This window comes from Numenius arquata, chromosome 6 (genome assembly GCF_964106895.1).
Source record: "Numenius arquata chromosome 6, bNumArq3.hap1.1, whole genome shotgun sequence".
NCBI classification, from domain to species: Eukaryota; Metazoa; Chordata; class Aves; order Charadriiformes; family Scolopacidae; genus Numenius; species Numenius arquata.
In genome coordinates, this window is record NC_133581.1 from 16,677,712 (window position 1) to 16,697,400 (window position 19,689).

General features: G+C 38.7%; 1 protein-coding gene across 1 annotated transcript in view; it reads right to left on the reverse strand.

Moving 5' to 3' along the window:
- The window catches only part of TRPM5 (transient receptor potential cation channel subfamily M member 5), a 39,838-nt gene extending 22,127 nt beyond the window's left edge, over nucleotides 1-17,711 (reverse strand). The window contains exons 1-10 of the mRNA XM_074148705.1: nucleotides 17,595-17,711; nucleotides 16,431-16,611; nucleotides 14,746-14,912; nucleotides 10,744-10,924; nucleotides 8,259-8,323; nucleotides 6,281-6,472; nucleotides 4,859-4,961; nucleotides 3,884-4,002; nucleotides 2,908-3,249; nucleotides 498-629 (exon numbers count right to left, since the gene is read on the reverse strand). Coding sequence (XP_074004806.1) covers nucleotides 498-629; nucleotides 2,908-3,249; nucleotides 3,884-4,002; nucleotides 4,859-4,961; nucleotides 6,281-6,472; nucleotides 8,259-8,323; nucleotides 10,744-10,924; nucleotides 14,746-14,912; nucleotides 16,431-16,611; nucleotides 17,595-17,711 — 1,599 coding nt within the window. The remainder of the gene's footprint in view (nucleotides 1-497; nucleotides 630-2,907; nucleotides 3,250-3,883; nucleotides 4,003-4,858; nucleotides 4,962-6,280; nucleotides 6,473-8,258; nucleotides 8,324-10,743; nucleotides 10,925-14,745; nucleotides 14,913-16,430; nucleotides 16,612-17,594) is intronic.
- Between the last annotated feature and the right edge of the window lie 1,978 nt (nucleotides 17,712-19,689).

A 19,689-nucleotide genomic window follows, 5' to 3' on the forward strand; every position in this document is an offset into this window, starting at 1 on the left:
GCCTCAGTTGTGGAGGATCATAAAACAGGAGCCAATTATGCCAGCTTGAAGCTCAGCCTTTGAGAGTGTGATGCTGATTCCCTGCGCGTACAGTACGTAAGCTAAGGATGCTCGATTGCACCCACTTCCCTCTCCATCTCACTAGAACCCAAACAATTGACCTATTGTGGAAGGAACAAAACCTGAGACTGAGAGTGGCGAGTCATCAGCAGCAAGGAAGAGGAGGGCCAGTTCTGCAGCTGAACTTAATCAGCAGTGATCCAGGCTGTGCTGGTTTATTTACAACTGCTGCTCACTCTGCCCTTCCTCTCTTGTCAAGCCCTCTGGCCCCCACTGGCATGAGCCACGCGGAGATGAAAAGCCCAATAAATGCCACATCTTGTATTTTAGAAACAAACCTATCTGTCATCTGAGATGCAAGGCTGAGTAAAAAAACCATCTTGTATACTTGAAATATGCCGGTATTTCACCTGAAGCATCTACAGCTCAAAGCTTACCATAGCCCAGAAGTAGTTTGCCATCTTGTGCCGGTTTTGAAGTACTGCCCATACAAACAAATCCCTCCAAGGATTTTCGGTTTTCTGGTTCATATCCAAGGGCCCAGGTACTTGCTTTGTATTCATTTTATCCTGAAATATGGTTTGTAGAAATTAAAAACTGCTTTGCAGTCTCGTTCCATGCAAATGACATGATCTAAGCTACTCTTGGCCTTGCCAGCTACTTCATATTCTTTTTATTCTTCTTTTTCTTTTCTGTAGGAATGAGAAGTAATTAGTTCATTCTGTACTGAATCAAAGGACCCTTGTGTCCCAGATATAACTCAATATGTCTGAGAACGTTCTGGATGAAACCGTGACTCCATTGAAGTCAATGGTAAAGCTCTCATTGACTTTATTCAGGCCAGGGTTTCACCACTGGTGTGTAATATCATACAAGGCAAACCTGTGATTAACTAATCTGAGCTTGCCTTCAGTTATACTGGATTCTGCTCAACTGCCACAGAGGACATGGTTTCAGATAAAAGGGAACAAAAGGCATTTTATTTCAACAGAAATAAATCTCGCCAAGGCCCTGTACAGGACAAGAATAGAGTACATCAATACACTCTTTCTAGTCTTTCCTTTGAGAAACCTCTCTCTCATGCAGGGAACATTTTAAGTAGAACAACTGCTTATTCCTCTGGCATTTGATAAAAAAACTTCCCAGAGGAAGTATGGCAACTTAGGTCAAGTTCTGAGTTTTAAGTATATTTAAAAACTGCCTTTATATCTATTGTGTTAATTAGAAGCAGCCAGAGCAATTTACTTTTTTTTAGTAAAACAAGGTTTTTTTGTGAAGATATATTTTTTAATCACTTAAACTATGGAATTCTGTTCAAAGTTATTTTAATGGCATTTTTTGGGTATGTTGGTATTTGGGTTTTTTCTTCAGATTGTAGTGAGCTATTTAATCAACTGAATTCCATTGAAAACCTTGCAGGAGACAAAAATATCCTCTTTGTAACCACTAACCTGAAATAAGACACACAATTTAGCAGCAGTGACACTGGTACCCCAGTACAGTGATGCTCTTTCTGTTGCCAATGATAATGGGATTGAGCCACTGGTGGCATCCATGGGAAGAAGCTTTTAAAGGAAAAAAGCTAGTAGAGAGTGTGCTCTGGTACTGAATTGGGCCTTGTTTACAGCACTAGGCTTTAGCTCATTTACTGCCAAATCCCACAAAGGTGAGTGAGGTTCCAGGGGCCATCTCACTTTTTATTTCTGTAAAATTTGTAAGTCTGGAGTCTGCTTCATGACTTCAAAGATATTGCCCCAAATTGATTGTCCTCGTGAACAAAAAAATCCTGACTAGGTTAAAACTTAGCTTTTCATACTACTAATTAATTTAACTAGGCTTTATGATCTTAATGAAATTTCTCTGTAACCCTCTGTCTTGAAATCATGCATCCAAACTTATTTCCAATGCTCTTGCAAGAACTTTGGTATACCTATGTGTTTCAATGTTAAATATACTGTCAAAATGCAAAAATGATGATATATCTATTGCAAAATTGTGAACAGTGCACTGTAGACATTCCACGGTGGTAGCCATCACATGTTATCCTTGTCACGTGCTGGCCAGGGTGCTTGCCAGGGCTGCTTCACACAATCGTTCTTATTTCTTGCTGTATGTTATGTCACTCAGTAACAAGACTATAATGATCTAAAGTCAAATATAATGTACCGCACGTTATTCAATATCCAGTCTACTGCTACACAGTATAAAAGATAACCATTTTCAGACCTGGGATTGAAAATGGCCATCGCCTGCTTGTCTTTGTCCTAGAAAATATTGTCTTTCAAGTATTTCTGCTTGAAGTTCTGTATGAGAAATGCTGACTGCTATTTTTATGCCTAATCACTCCTTAGTAAATGTAAATCTATCTCTTCATATTCCCCATATATCTTTCATTGAATCTGTTCTTACACACGTGAGGCTAAGAAGATCAACAAACTGTAGTCCATGTGAAAGGTGCTAGAATGAGGAATGGTCTGTGGAATTTGTGCTAGGAGAAAGAGAGCGATACAGGGGCCTCTGCAGATCCTGAAACAGATGCCATATCTTAGCACTAGTTCAAGGTACAGTAAAACCTTGCATAAAACTCCACGTGTGGAGGGGGAAAAAGAGGAAACACAACCTGTATATCTTAGAAATTCCTTTCTTTTCCTTTTTAATTTTGAAATTAAAAAAGTTAAAACATTTTAGCTGTAGTAATAATGAGCTGAGAAAAGGGAATGAGAAACTGAAGTGACTGTTTCTCTCATCTTTCCTTCCCTGCCCCACCCCCAAAGGCTAGACCTAGTTAAAATTTCTCAAATTCTAAATTGGAAGGGAGCAGGACTATGACAGAAAGCTGTAACTCACATATTTCTTCTTGCCTCCATGTCTGAGCTCTTGATAGAAACCTTTGCATGCATCATGGAGAAGATCCTTGAGAACTCTAGAGACCTCATTGAGAGTGAAGAGTGGGCAGGTCTCCTTATGCTGTTGGCCAGTGATCCCTGCCAAGGTCAGCTTGCTTTCTTCATGTTTCTTCAGTAGAAGTTCATAGAGGAGACACTTCTGAGAAACGGAACAATAGAGTCTTTGCAGACGACTATATGTTAGGAATTCAGATATGTTAGCTCCATTGTCAATAAATAATTTTACGAATTCTGGCTTGTCATTGACCAGAGCATCCATCATCAGTTCTTCCAGGTCACAGGACTAGATTGATGAATGGAGAAAAAAAAAAAAAAAAAAAAGAAATTTTCTTGGGTAATAATGGATGGAGGAGGAGGGAGGTAAGATTTAACATAAGGACATGCACATACCATCTTCCACCAACAGTGGGTACAATGAGAAAGAGAGGTAGAACTCTCTTCATTCGTCTATGACAAATGTCTATGTAAGCATTAATGCAAAAACATCAACACAAATAGCACGCTGTAGGAGTTGTGGTGATGTTAGGTACCCACCACACTGGGTATTTATACAACAGTTGGAAACATTCTTCCTACCATCTTCTAACAGTAATATCTGCATGCTGCTTTTGCTTTGTAAGCTTGGGTATGTTTGCTTTAAAGGTCTGTACAGACGAGAGGGGAAAGATTCTTGCCCCCAAAGTTGGGGCAAACTTGCTCAAGAAGAGACTGACCACTGAATTATTCCTCTGTCTTTATCCATTATCATATAGGGGACGAGAAAGACAAACAGCCTAAGGAAGCATACTATCACCGCCTAAACTATTAGTGAAGAATGCAGGTAGCATTAAAAACTGAAGCCTTCTATCAGATCTTTCAGTGTCCTGTACACATCGGATTATACACCAATTGTCCTCTAAGGCAATAAAACCTGGTACCTTCCACTCCACGTCACCATTGAATATTTCACTTTTGGCTATGTCCACTCTATTCCAGGCCACTGCCAGCTTCAGTTCATCCAGATATTCCTGGGCGTCCTGACTGTGACTTTTACAGGCTGGCAAAAATAGAAAATGCAAATAAATTCAGTACTTCACGCTTTTTATGTTTAATTTAATATAGTATTGGTAATTTGATTAGCAATACAAGCTCTCCTTCAGCTATCACAGGTCTGTGGGTTGCTTAACCAGGAACCCTTCATAACATTTGTTTTCCTAACTTAAGAAATGTTAATATTAAAAAATATTAATTATTGCTAACTGACTTCTCTATTGAAATGTTAAGTTTAAATGTCTGTAAGATTTTAAAAAGGAACCCTGGCCTGCAGAAAGCGGGGGGGGGGGGGCTATCATTTTTGTCTTGTTTCAATTAACACATTAGGACAAGAATGTCTTCTTTTTTTTTTTTCTATGCTAAATTTAGGCTAACACAAAAAATTAACACAAACTGAAATGGGTGGCAGAGCAAATAATGTCTTCTTTCAGAAGATACACTGAAGATTTCTTATAGGAGAAACGGATTGTTTCTGGAACTAAGGCAGTTCAGGTCCACTTGTATTTCTTGTGTTTGTTTGGTTTTTTTTATTTTTAAATGGCTTGTAATTGGAATTACTGCTCCAGTATGTATCAGTTTTTCTACAACCTCTACTACTAAGAAAAGCAAGAAGTGAAATAAAGGAGTGATTAAAATAGTGAGAGATTAAAAACCAAACACTATTTTAAAGCAAGGTTACAAGAGATATGGTAACTGCCATAGTTGATCTGTCCATAAGCAAATAGAAAAACTCTGCATCAGAAATGAAATCTGATCCAACAGCCAACTGAACTTGCTCTGGACAAAAATGAAATACATTTATGGCATAGAAGTCATCAAATAAGACAGATATGACACTGTGCCGTGCTTGTATTTCTTACCTTTTACTAAAGCTTTCAAAATGACTGTGTCTAGTTCTTCTGAACTGTCTTGCTCAAAGTTGTGCAGAGTTAGAAGATGTTGGTGTGAAATAATGTTCCGAATCTATTGGGAGGTGAAATAAAAATCATTTTATGCATTGTCCTACTGCTATGTATTAATGCCTAAGAGCCCAGTGAGATCACCCATACAATATTTCCCCAAAACTTACGTTCTAATTGTAAAGCTGAGGTTTGGCAAGAAGACAAACCCTATTCCCATATACAAATAAGTCTCCTAAGGCAAGGAGGGAGTTACTGCCTTCTCCAAAGTCACCTAGCAGACTAGGAGGAACAGAACTTGGATATCCTGAGAACCAGAGTAGTGCTTCAATTAAAAGATTCTTCCTTAACTCACATTCTTATTTAACTCATAGTCCTGCTTTGGAAGTATACCACTAGTTTTGTTTTACCTTTTCCTCCTTTGACATTTAAGTTTTGCTCTCAGAGTTGTTTATTTAAAGCGTAGTCTTTAAATCTTCTTTGAGTAAAAGTCATCAAATATTGATATATACAGTACTTTTCTCTTTCCTTCTGCTTCTCTATTTATTGAGTTTTCTTTCCCGCAGTGCAGCTGCAGTGAGACTGTGAGCATCTGGCAATATTGCTTCTAGATGCCCTTCCATCCCCTTGTGTTAGTGATCTGGTGAACTTCTCCCTAATGGAATTAATATGTGGAACTTTTAAAGCTAAGGATTATGGCAGGCACTGCAAAGAATAAGTAATGGGTCAGGTCAAGTGGACTTGGTTTATCTCAGAGGCACACAGTGCTCTTCAATCTTCACATAAAGACAATGTCAGAGTGGTTTTTTGTTTCTTTAAAACTTATGCATAGCAGTTTAAACTATCAAATATGCCTCAAGACAAAGAGTGAGGAAAATCTGTGAATTTATTTTGTCTTTCTTTTTTAAGAATGCACATAACTGACAATAGACCGGATAATTTCTGAACACCCTTTATTCTTTTTGATTTATTCATGTTTATCCACAACTAGGTTTCCATTTAACAGCTGTAAGATCATGAATTAGGTCTCTTCTGTCACAGCTGCACAAGATCCACAGCTGTGGAGTATAAATAATGCTTCGTGTCCTCCAGAACGACTGTGGGGTTCCCGGGTGCTGGCTGTTACTTGAAGAAATAATTGAGGAAGGACAGAGCCCTAAGTGTTCAGCTGAATCACTAGGACAAAGCAGTTTGTGTGATCAACTGAGCACTTTATTTTAATGCTAGAGAGGTATTCTCTGACATTAGTGCCAGAGCACTGGAGTGCCCAAAACTTCTGGGCAGCTTCTTGTCAAACCTGTAGTGAATAGACTACAGAAGCTAGAAATGGTAGGAGAGAGCTTGTGAACATCATGCATGTAACTATCAAACATATGAGCTCACTGTTGCTGTCCATCGGAGAATGTCCTTCCACAAGAAGCTTTCTGCTGGGAATTTCTCCTTAAATTGCTTTTCAACAGCTTCTGGCATGATAAGCTGCGGGTCATTCATGAATGCAGCTAAGATGTCAGCTGTGCCTCCAGACCCTGATAAGATAAGCCAGGGAGCAGAATTTTCCAAGCCACTGCAAATTCTCTGTAGTTTAAGAAGTACACTTTTAGAATTCATATATGGAAGGAAAGTGTTATTCAAAAGAAGGATTTATTGCAGACTAGGAATAAACATGTACCTAAACTGGATTCACTATGGAGTCAGTCCAGACTCGTCTAAGCTATTAGGATTTTTCTGGTCCTGTGGTGGGTTGTCCATGTACAGGCTCCTGATTGAGTAGCTAAGCAACCTGATTTTGACAATGCATAGAGCTCCTTTGTCCCTCATTTCCACCCAACTCCCTGCAGTTTGTATTTCAGCACAATCAAGTGCAAGAGGAGCACTATACAGAAATTCCCAGCAGGCTCTTCTGGCTGCTAAACCTGCTGATATATTCTGTAAATCAGGAATTTGCCTGTGGGAATACAACTTTGGGCCACAGGAAAAAACTACTGAAGCATAGCAACCACAAGAGTTAAAGGCTGGTAATTCTGTTACTTGTGCAATTATAATGAGTCAGGCAGGTTGTTGAGAGAAGAAAGCAGAGGCCATGGCATCATAATTGCAACAATGACTATTTGCTGCCGATCTACTCTTACTCTAGATTTATGCAAGAAGCTAATGAGACTCTAAGAACCTAACTATTGATTCACTGTTGTGTAGGGGTGGTTTTTTTTTAGTTTAGTTTTTTCATTATTTTTTTTTAACAACTATTGTAATCCCTGGTATGTATTATCCAATTTGTATTTAAGAAATTGACATTCTAAAAAAGCACAATCAGTTATTCATTCAGCACGTGTAAATTTAGGGCAACTCCAAACAGTCACCTTTGCTTTCTAAGTCTCTTTGTTCTCTAAAACTTTCAAAAGAGGATTTTTGAACACCCAGGATATAGAGAAAACTGCCATATTTAGCTTCTAGAAGGAAAGCTCCAGAGGTGACAAAATCCTAGTTTAAACAGTGAGATTTCTGATAGCAGTGTGTGTTTTATACCATCTGACAAAGATATGACAAGACTAGAAAACATCACTAGAAATGAGTCATCATTCTGAAAGAGGTTGCCAGCTTGTGTCACAGAGTCTCATCACTTGGAAACTTTAAATTATGGTTAAATGTCTCCCTAAAGATACTGTAGAGTATTCCTTTTCATCTGAGAGTATTATTAAAAAAATGCTGTGTGGACATACAAAGTAGCAAAATAAAATACCAGTAAAACTAAAACAGAAATCAAAAATTATTTCCTAGTTAACAGGTTCTTCAAGTTGTAGAACTACTCAGGAAAAAATCAAGACATCCTTTGCTGAAGAAGATACGGGATTGTTAGCAGACAACTATCCAGTATTCTATCCTCTAATGTATTTTTGCTCAGTGAAACTAGGACACAGTAGTTTTAAATGGCATATCTAGCAAGCCTGATCTTGTACTTCCTCTGAGCTCTGTGACAGAGACAGTTGTCACACTGTTTCTGGACAGCACTGAATGATTCATCTTTTTTTTGTATGTGATATCAAGTAATAACAGAGTATTTCTACTTCGCTAGAATTGGAGCTGGCTTCTGTGGATCTGTTTTGGTTTTGGATTCCTTCTTCCCACTGTATGAGCTGGTAATGGAAGCTTTAATGACTAGCTGGTGCCCATTTAAAAGGAAATATTTCTCCCAAACAAACACTGGCAAATTTACTATTAACAGAATTCAATTCTAATGCTGTATAGGTATGAATTTTGACTTTATGTAAAGTGCCAATACTTGTGTTTGTCATCCAGCCAGATTGTCCATTAATTACTTAGCACCAGTTAATTTATTTTTCTAAAGTTGCAAACAGCTTCTTACCTCAAGTGTGCCTGGTCCTCCATTTACCAGTAAGCAAAGTACAGGGATCTCAATGCTACCTGTTCCTGTGAAATAGATGGTTTAATTTTTAAAAAGCTAGCAGCTTTCACAAAACTACTGTGTTTTTACCGACACCTTGAAAATACTTCTCCTATTATGTGCTGGTTTGGTACCTACCAGCCTGCAGAAGGCAGGCAATTGCAGAAGCAAGCGGCAAAAGAAGAGAATGACACTGTGACCTAGCAGATAGGGTTCTAGTCTAAGATTCAGGCACCTTTGCCTCGTATGTCTTGCGTGATCCCTGGCAAGCAGTCCGGTCTGTTGTCACCTCGGTACACCTCAGCTGCAAAATGTGGATATTGGCACTTCTGTATGTTATAGTATTGTTGACTTTTAAAGCTATTTATTTACTGCAAAGTGTTCAGATAGTGGAGTAATGCAGCTGCACTAGGGTGCAAGCAGCTACCATTATTTATATTAAGCTACATTTAGAAGTCAAAAGCTGTCAGTTTGTCCCAGGTGTTATGCATGTATATAGTATGTGCAGGAAAGTGTAGTGGAATCCAGGGGAAAAGCCTGATAAAAGGAAGATTTAAGAATATGAAGAGGCTAACTATGTAGACCAGCTAGGTGAGATGAGTCAGACATGAATTGATAGGAACCATATGCTCTTTATTACTGTGCTTAAACAGTTTAAAATCCCATTCAGCGCAGTCTAGTGTGGTGATTATTAATAACATAATCTTATAAATTTAAAAGAAATAAATTTAAATGAAATATTTAACATGTCATGGCAGCAAGGGAAGAAATTATGTAGGCTTCTCTGTCTTTAGCCATCCACCCACTTATTTCTAGATGGTTTATACTGTAAATGTTGAACTCTGTAATCCAAAGGTGACTATAGATTGGCCTAAAAGAGCTCAATCAAAACACTAGCATCATGAGATGAATACTTCTTCCCGTTGGAAGATAAAAGGCATTTGGTTCAAACAATTTTTTGATGTTTCCCTTTGTAGGTCTCCCAGAGCAGTGTACAGATCTTCACTTGTTACGTGTAGTGGGACCACTACAGAGATAAGGTAGAACTGAGCTGTAGCCAGGACATAATTGGCAAGTAACTTCATTTGTTTTAGTAAATGACATAGCACAGCCATACCTCTATAAGGTGATGTTCTAGTTTGAAGAGTGACCTCTGTGACTACAGGTTCCACAAGATATGTTTATGGCTTCAAATATTCTTCATTTACCATAGATTTAGATAAAATTTAGCTGGAGAAGGGGCAGTGTGTGTGTGTGTGATTCTGACTTTATGCTGGGAAGGTGGGAAGCCCTTAACTGGAAAGAATATTTAGCATATAAAAAAAATTCCTCTGAATAATTTATAGGTATTTTTTAAAATAGGGAGATTCTGCATGACCTTATTAAAGTGTTTTACTTCAGTAAAGTCACATAGCTTTGCTCAGTTTGAATATGAATGTGCTTAAATTAATGGCATTGGCTTTGTTTATAGAAGATATCGCTGAATTCAGTGTGTTCCAGTGAAATATTTGTTTCATGAATCAACATTTTTTTGTTGGAAAATTGTTCCACTGAGATTTGTTCAATCAGATTTGGTTTGCAAGCAGAAAGAGGCTCCTTTCTAATTCTCAGCACTGCAGCCTCAGACTACCATTACAGGCCACCTGTGGTCTTTCCTATCCGAGTCACCAGATAAGCATTCTTTGGGTGTATTCATGCTCTCAGGTACATCTGCGCAACCATACCATGGGCTATGTAATTGAATATTCCATTGATGCATACAAGTGAGAATAAGTGAGCTCTCCTTTCTGTTTCCGTTGTGCTAGCACTGTAGGTATTACAGAAACAAAGGGAAGGCAGAAGTAATTGTATTAGCACTACAACTGAATTATTTTCTCAAATAGCAATAGGAGGCCTGGCCAATACTCAGGTCTCATTATAAACAAAGGTCACATAGACTTAGATGGCCATTAGATGCTACATTGTTTACCCAGGATAAGATTTTATCCTGAAATAAATATGGCTTAAAATATTTCAGAGGGCTTTGGAACAAGTCTTTTCTTCCACTGTGGGAGCAATTCAAGACCCTGTGTGTGAGAGAGGATAAAAGTATACAATAATGAACATCCATCTCTTGGAGCCACTAGTTAAGGCACTTAAAGCTGGATTTATTTTCCATTTGTTGTGGTTTTAGGCAATTTGAGCTATGCTTTGAAGATCAGCTTTGAGCTATGTTTAAGGAGATGTGATAAAAGTCAGGATTTTTTGTTCAAAGAGCAGCTTTCTCAACTTCAGAAGTCACCTTAGTTCTGCTCTTACATAATGACAAATGTGTTTACTTGATCTTGCTTATGTAGATGATTGTACAATTTGGGAATTGGACTTGCCTTTGATAAGGCCGGGGCCCACAGCAATCACTGTAATATCAGTATAATTCAAGTTAGCACGCCATATAAAGTCTACTTACCACCATATCCAGTACGCTGTTCTGAAATATACTTTTCCAAGGTGAGACGTAGCTTAGTGGTTCCGTCTGGCTCATCTGGTGTTACATGATCCACCAAAATAAAATGGGAATGGTTATGGTCCAGGGAATACAGTGGGCCTTGGATATTATCATCTGATTCATAGTGTACAAGACTTTCATTCTAGAGAGAGGAAGAGAGATGTTAGTGTTTGCTACAAAACTCAGTCCATGTTTTCATGTGCTTCATCTCCATTTTGTGTTGTCTGTGCTTTGATATAGCACACCACCTTTGAGACACTTGAACATACTCTTTGAAAATCTCTGAAGTTTCCTTCTTGGGCTCTGAAAAATATAGCAACATCAGTCATCACCTGTGGAACGTAGGCATTGATTCAGAGGTTTTTGAAATGTTTGTTGGACAAATGGAAAGGGGCCATGAGACCAGATAATTGTGGGTGGAGCTGTAACATCTCTTAGGGCTAAAGTCTTGGCCAATACAAACAGGGGCAAACCTATTATTACAGTAGCATTTTGTCCACATTTAGCTCAGTAGATAAGTTTGCCTGCTATATGTCCATATCAGATTAAATGCAGCTTTTTTTAATTGACAGGTTTATATGAGATCTAATGGTTATTCTCAGTTTGGAAATTGCATTCTAAAGAAGTGAGTGACAGGCAGAATTTAGAAAGTGCAATCTTGTTATCTTTTATTTTGGGGGAGGGGTATTATGTCTTGAAATTATTTATTAATGAATTTTTGCATAAAATCACTGTCTGGGTAAAAGAGAACCCATGTTATAGTCTTCTCTTCTAAGGATTGCACTACCTATGATCTTCCATACACACACTTTTTCAAGCTCTCCTTACTTCCTTAATAAATCATTCTTTCCCACTGTTGCACATCCACTTTGATATATCATTCCTAGCTGCAAGACAGGCTGTAAGTGCCTGGTTATTCTTCTTTTTCATCTTCATAACCACTGTCCTGTTTCAAGTAAGCCAGATTAAATCAATTGTCTAAAATCTGCATCTCCTTCTATCATGCCTCTTTTCCAACCCCTGCATCCTTTGAGTTGATGAACAAAACTCAGACTGTCATCTTGGCTATTGTGCCTGTGTATCGCATTTTCCTCCTGCTAATTTTGTGGACACAGGTGTTAAAGCCTTTCTAGACATAGCAGTTTAACTATGCAAGTCACCTAGTTGTCATTAAGGTATGGCAGAGATATTTATGTTCTGTTTTTTAAGATCCAGATCTTATGTAGAGCCTTTCTTAATATCAGCTTTTGGCAGTGTCTGCTAGGAAGAGCAGGTGTCCAGTTGAATCCTGGGGGAAGTCCAACCCAGGGATTGTCCAGGTTCTTCTCCACAGCCAGGGCTAAGACTGATATTGGAGAGGCAGTGAACATACTACTAGTGCATAAAAAAATTAAGTAACTGTCCTGGTTTCAGCTGAGATAGAGATAATTTTCTTCCTAGTAGCTGCTGTGTTTTGTATTTAGTATGAGAATCATGTTGATAACACATATTGGTTTAGTTGTTGCTAAGTGATGCTTATATTAAATCAAGGACCCTTTCAGCTTCCCATAGGAACTGAGAGGGAGAATAGACAGGACAAGCTGGCAAAAGGAATATTCCATATAATAGATGTCACGCTCAGTGTATAAATGGGGGTTGGCTGGGGGGGGCGGGAATCCGCAACCACTGCTTGGGACGGGCTGGGCAATCGATCATCTGGTGGTGAGCAACTGTATTGCATAACTCATTTTGTATATTCTTTTATCATTATTGTTACTATTATCCTCTCTTCCATTACTGTTCTACTAAACTGTCTTTATCTCAAGCCAGGAGGTTTCCTTTTTTTCTGATTCTCCTCCCCTATCCCACAGGGAGGCGGGGGGAGCGAGTGAACCGCTGTGTGGTCCTGGTTGCCAGTTGGGGTTAAATCACGACAATAACCCAGAGGACAAGCTCCTTCACACTGTGGGTAGAAGAGTTGAGCATGCTGCATGGCACGCCCCTAAGTGGCTTTCTGAAATGAAGTTGCATACAGTCAAACTGGTGAAGAGAAATCTCCTTCAAAGCAAGGTGAAAAAGACTATAATCAGGCGTGTTGCTGTGGCTTCTTTCCCTGTCAGCAGCTCCAGGAAGAGTAGGAACATCAGAGGCTGTTCCAGGGAAAAAAAAGCAGTAAGTTTGCATGTACTTTCCAACAGCAGGTGCCACAAATTTGTTTTACCACCTCCTCGCTGTCTCTCATTGGTTGGGGAGAGCTTCTTGACACAAATAATTTGCCTTCAAATTTTGTTTTGACAGAGGGCGTGCCTGTGTTTTGCTGCCATGTAACATTAAGCCTTCTTGCTAAAGATCTGGCCTTTGATTAGGACCCGGAGGCACAACAACCAATTGAAAAAGTCCCTCAGGGATTTTCCTATTTAAAAATGTGGAAGTGATGTTTAAAGCATACAATTAACACAAGAGAGATGGGAGGGATCCACTGATTTCAGGGCTTGTTTTTCTCCTTGCTAGTGTGGATTGTTAGCTCTATTTTATACAACAAGCTGCCTGTGTTAGTGCCAAGTGTAAAGAGAACTAGGTTTAGATCAACATCCTTGTCTATAGTTCCTTTGTCTTAAAGTTACTGACTAAAATCCAGAATGTCTTTGGGTGGAAGCAGTGCCAAAAGTCACAGGGTCAGGAACGCTCCACGTGAAATATTCCTTGACAAAGAATTTGGGCATTAGATAAGGGGGAGAAAATCTAATGCAATAAAAAGGCCAGTGCACTTGTTTTGTAGCTGCTGGTTGGGAAAGCTCCATTGGGAGCTGCTGGTTGGGAAAGATGCATTTTGATCACTTAGCCTGGGAGGGAGGTGAAATAGATTGCATTTGCCGAAGCAACTTTTCTGAACAAAATTCAAAAACTCAACAAACTGAATTCTTTCCTCTGAGGTCCTTTTGGGCCAGTTCAGCCACACAAATAGGTTAAGTCTTCCAGCTAAAGAGTCCCACCTGGTAGAGCACACAGGTAGCTGTCCTTGGCAAAAAGGATGGGAAAAGGGGAAGCCCAATGACAATAAATTGCTAGCTGGTACTTGTTAGCCTACCTGAGAGAAGAACTAGGTGTGAGTTCAGAGGGCTGGGTTTGTTGTTTGTTTCTTAGCTTCTGCAGGGAAGTAAAATAGCATAGAGGAACTGTCATTCACTGTCATTACACACCTACTTTATTGTTATAAGAGTTTCCTTAGGACAGACTGTGTATCCAGTGGCAAGAAGGTCATGCCATATTTTTTTTCCTCCACCTCCAGGTCAGTTCAGCACCAACTTGTCTCGATGCTTTCAGCAAGTTTTGTTGGATGAGGTTTTTAATTTGTGGGGATTTTTTGGTTTGTTGGTTGGGTTTTTTTCCCCAAGAACTTTGATTGCTTTGACCTGAATTGTGAAGTCCCTAGAGCTCCCAATAACTAAACATAATTCTGCGTGGCTAGTGTTTTTGGCTTGCTGCGTTAAGCAAGTTTTTGCATATTAGACACCAATTCAGTGACCACTTAGGAAAATTTGGTTTTGAAATATTTATGCCTTGTGTTGCAAGAAAACAGTATTTATGAAATAGCGTGGAGTAAGTGCTTCTGCAGTAAGTGGACAAGGGAAAAAGTATTAAAAGTAACTTATGAGATGTGATTTTTTTTTTTTTATCTCCTCCCTCCCCCCGCCCCCCCGACGTTCATCCTTAACTCTGGTCGCTGAGCTAATGTCTAATGCTGTCACCTGCTGGATATTTACAGAATTGCTGCCAAGTGTACTGAGTGCACAGGCCACAGAATCATTAGGGTCTAACAATTCTTTCTGCTCTTTATTTCTGTTTTCCCCCAAAGCACACTTTAAATTCCACTTTTGTTTTTAAATTAGATCAACTTTGTTCTGTCTACTACTTCTGCATTTTGTAAAGGTGCAGCTTACTTCAGAACAATCCTGTATGACAAGTAGAATAAGCGAAAAATACCTTTGTGTTGTCCAGAATTTCTCTGTGCTGAGTTTTTCTGAGTGAAGTTATTCCTATGGCAATCACTCTTACTTTGGATGAAGTACTAGCCAGTGCATGATCTCGGACTGCTTGCACTAAATGTCTTGTTATTCCTACACGTAAAGCACCGGTAAAAATCCAGGCACCTGAAATTATTTTTAAAACATAGTTAGATAATTTCTTTTTAATTGAACATGTTTGTGTGTCAAGTAACATTACTTGAAGTACTGTATTTAAGGGTTTTTTTAGATAGATAAACTGTAGACAGGTCTTGATGGACTGTAACTTTTAGAATTAAAATACATATAAAGTATGTAAGACTTCTATAAGGAAAACAAGAAGAAATTATATGCTCAAGCAAAGGTGCTTCACATATCACGTGATGCAATGTTGCCATCCTTACTCTGATGTCAATATGCCCATCAAGAATGCTGTGTCCAGTCTAGAGTCACATCTAGTCATGTCTAAATATGAGCAGAAACACCAATATACCAAGCAGGTCTGACTGTTGCACAAGGAAGAGCAAAGGAATGGGGCGGAGGAGGTGGTTGGCTTGAACTGAGGACTAAACAGTCCCATGCAATCACCTGGTAGCAGAAGAGCTTGGGCATAACCGGCTTAATCTGGGGCTCTTTCTCTTGTTCTTGGTTGTGCTGGAGAGTGAAATCTTCGGGAGCGTAGGATTTACAGCAGCATTGTTATGGAGATGAGGAATTGGAGAACCCTAGGTAAACACCTAACCAACCTTTTTTCAAATAGACAACATACACTGTCCAGTCTTAAGCATGGAAGGCGGCTGGAGATAGAGATTTTCTGTGTGGTACAGAAGTTTCAAGAAGAGCTTTGGTACCAGACTGTTTCATTACAAAAAAAAAAACCTGTTACAATCTTGTCTGGACCAGCGGAGCTGAGCCAAGAGCTTGCTGTGAAATGTTTACAGATATACAGATATTTTAACTTCATTTTGCAGGTATTTTCATAAAGTTATGGGGAAAAAACATCCTCTTAAATGAAAGCCACTTCCATGCGTGTTCCGAGATACTCATTTGTTTGGGTTTGTTTTTAAATGCTTTTCACTACTCTTGTCATTCATGTGAACTGGCAGAGAGAAACTGAGCTGACTTATTTTGTTGTTGTGTATTACCGAGGTCCGTTTGTTTAAACTTGAGTCTAATCACAGGCTCTTTTACCTACAAAATCTGTTCAACTCTTAGATGTGAAGAAAACAATCTTCAAAAAATAAAAACTATTATAATATTATTTTGACTGGTAGCTAAAAAGTGAGAGAAAACAAGAATACTTATTTTTGACCTAAATTCAGTACTGTAGAAGTCAAATTGCTATGCTGTCTTAAGAATTATTTTGCTATAACATCAAAGAGGGACAATGTATTTGGTCCCATCTCATTCTATCTTTCTAGTGTCATCTCTGAGGGAATAATGTCAGATAATTTTACATTTCAGGAATGGTTGCCTAGAGTAATTTGTTTTGAAATAACTTATTTTTGCTGTTTCTAATGCAGGTTGTAGGTTGCATTCAGCAAAGCCTTGAACTTCCAAAATTAACCATGTGAGCAGTCCCATTGACATTAAAAGATCACTGGATGCTAGGTGTGAGAATCCAGCAGGAATATAAGTTCCTCCTCTAAAGCATAAAGCACTAACCTGTGCTTTGAGCTGCCTTTGTAAGTCCTTTTTTTAAGGTGTCCCGTAGCCAAGGCTTCATCTGGAAATTTTCTTCTTCCCCTACTAAAGAGACAACCAAATTGGGAGCAGGTAGCTTCCATTTGTTGAGCATAACTTCGAATATAATTCCAGGATGAATGGTACTTGGGACCTTAATAAACTTCAATAAACAAAACAAAACAAAACAAAACAGTGAATAACAATGGGACAGTAGGATACAGTAGAGATATTGTTCATGGTGAATGCAGAGGGAAATGTATCATCAGCTTTGTTATTTAAGAAAAAAATTTTTGAGCAAGACCTACGGAAAACTAAATATTAGGATGAATTTAGCTGGCTTCTGTACAATTGTACTCTTACTAATTGGGTCGGTTCCACGGGTTGCTTCTGTGTTGCAGACTGACATATCTCTCTCTCCTTTAATGCTGCAGTTCCTCTTGAACTGCCTTCAGTTCCCTTGCAGTCTAGCAAAGCCAACAAATTTCTTAGAGATTTCTTGTTTCTGCACTAGCTTAAATATTTGCCTGATTCCATGTCTGTTTTTCAAGGACATGTTACATGAATTTATCACCTCTTCCTGTTCTGTATATATTTTGGTTTTGCGCTTAAGACTTTACAATCAAACAAAATCTTAAGGCAGATTTCTGATCCTAGGAATTCCTTCTGCTCTAGCACTAATGTATGTAAGGGACTAGCGAGGAGGTGGGTCTGTCCTTGTACTTCCTTCTCTGTATATCAGCAGGACAGAGAGAGAGAACTTTAAGAAGAGTCTTGAAACAGCTCAAAAGTATGTTTAAAATGTTGCCATAGTGATTAATTTTTGGCAGAAAGAGGTTAAAACAGGGAAATGATGCAAAATGAAGGAAGATGGGCATATGATTTTTTTTTTTTTAAAGGAAAAAGTGATCTACTGTACTTGAAGAAGGTCAGTGCAAGTCAAGCGATTGATTTCTGTATATTAATGGACCTTATTTTAAACCACATTCATGTTCAGGAAAGTATAGTCCCTACTTCGAGTACAACATGGTGCCTCACACTGTGGCACATTGACCCTCACTATTACAGTCTCTATATTTAATACTAAGAAGTAACAGCCAAACAACAGCAACAGTGTTAAAGGGTTAAAACTACTCAGTGCTGTACCTTTCCACGTTTCTTCCCAGAAGCTGTGAAGTCTATTTCTCCTATGCAATATGGTAGTTCTCTTTTGAAAGCTTCTTCTTTGTCACTGCTGCAGAACTTGGCTTCCATTTCCTCCATTGAATTTGTAAGGTGGTCACCAGCCACCATCAAAATGGTCACTGAGATGACAGAAGCTATTTAAACTGCAGAGGCCATAAAAATCCATTAATTTGCATCTAGCTGAGTTTTCAGTCAAATATTTTACTAATATGCCTATAAAGTTAATCTAAAATTGGAGGCGTTTGTACCAAATGGTGGACACTATATACAGGAGGAGACAGATTCCACACCAAAGCTATGTAACAAGTTGTAAAAAGGCATGAAGGAGTAAGGTGCTCTCGACTCTCGTTTAGCAGACAGAAAGCTGAGTTGCAAGGTGCAAGATCCTGCAACTTGTGCAAAGTCGTGTGGGGTGTCTCAGAGCCCAAAGGTGACCCTAATTCTGCGAAAGAGAAAGAGGAGCCTCAGCCACTATTGCAAGCAAGAACAGAGCTGTGTCAGTGACTGTCTGAGTCACGGTTTCTTGATGTTGTTATGTATCATGCTACCATGACTTATATTATCCAACATGAACACTAAAAAACTAAGTGATAACATTGTAGTCATCTGAAGATACTTTGGAAGAGGTTTACTGTCTGTTTGCTGTAGGAAAAGGCTATTTATTCATAAGCCAAAGTATTTAAGGCCAGGCTGTACTCAACAAGAACATACAGTTCAAAAAGGCAGGTGGTTTTCTCTATACGTGGCTACAGGAATGACGGCAAGTAATCTGTCCTAGAGCAAAGGTCATATAACAAGAGTTGTTCTTCTGCATTACGAGACACTGAAAAGGTCTGCTTGCTTTTCCTGTGTTCCAGTTTGACTGAACTGATATAATTAGATTAATTTGAAAAATACACATTTCAACTTCTGTGCCTTATTTTGTTTCTTTTCAAAAACAAAAGCAATGAAATAGCTTTCTCCCCTCTGCCATCTTCTGAATATTGAAGGACATATTCACACCTTAAAAAAACCAAAACCTTGTGATAGTAAGACAGCAATGGTAATCAGCCCTGCATTAATCTTTATTTTCTAGGCCAAGAGAACTAGCAAGTCTCTTGTGGGTCTATTAGAATGCTCCAGTAGAGGGAGCAAGCCCTCCAGCGGTTCCCTTGAGCTGGGAAGTCTCTTGGGAGCCTATATCCTGGCTGCTTCACTGCTCCTGCCTCTGCATTTTCTTCTCTTCTTTTATGTTTTATGTGAAAACGTTCTTTGGAATTGCCTTTTTCACTGATCTGCCTCTGAAAAGTGATGATGGAACCTCTCATTATTTGTTTCTCATACAGCCACTCCCCACCTCTGTATCCACCCCCCAAGCTTCTGTCAGAGATCACTGCTTTATAGACTTAAGAGTCTTACCTAAAAGAACTTCTTTTAGATTATCAATAATGGTAGTCACAGCAAAGCACACCTTTTTGTTGGAGTCCGCTTTTCCACTGGAGATGCAGCTTTATCTCCTAAATACATAGAAGTCAATATTCTAGGAAAAAATACTTAATAGAGAACCATAACACATTTTTACTATTCTATTTACTATACTAAAGAAATAACTTCCTGGAACGTGCTGACAGAACAAAGGATTTTATTAGAAAAAAGTATTCAGGACTGAATTTCCAGGGTACATTTAGTCACCATTCATCACTGTTCTAGATAGTACACATTTATTTATATCTACACACAAGCAATGAACTTGGAATAGATAGAAATTTTCAAAGTAATCTGATGGTTAATTTGACCTCATAGATAAGCCCCAAGTGGTTAATTTTAAGTCTAGTTCTAGATTCTAGCTTGCCAAATTTGATCATGTGGTTAACCGTGACTTCTCTTTTGGAATAAAGACACTGAGCTGCTGAGATTTGTAAGGAATATTCTTGCATTTGGATAATTAATATCTTTCCAGAAATAGCACATAATTTGATTTTCAGTTTAGGAATTCTGGTTCTCAATGGTAGTGAACAATGATGAAGGAGATAAAAATAAATAAGAAATAAATAAGGTGCAGGAAGAAGCTTTGTTC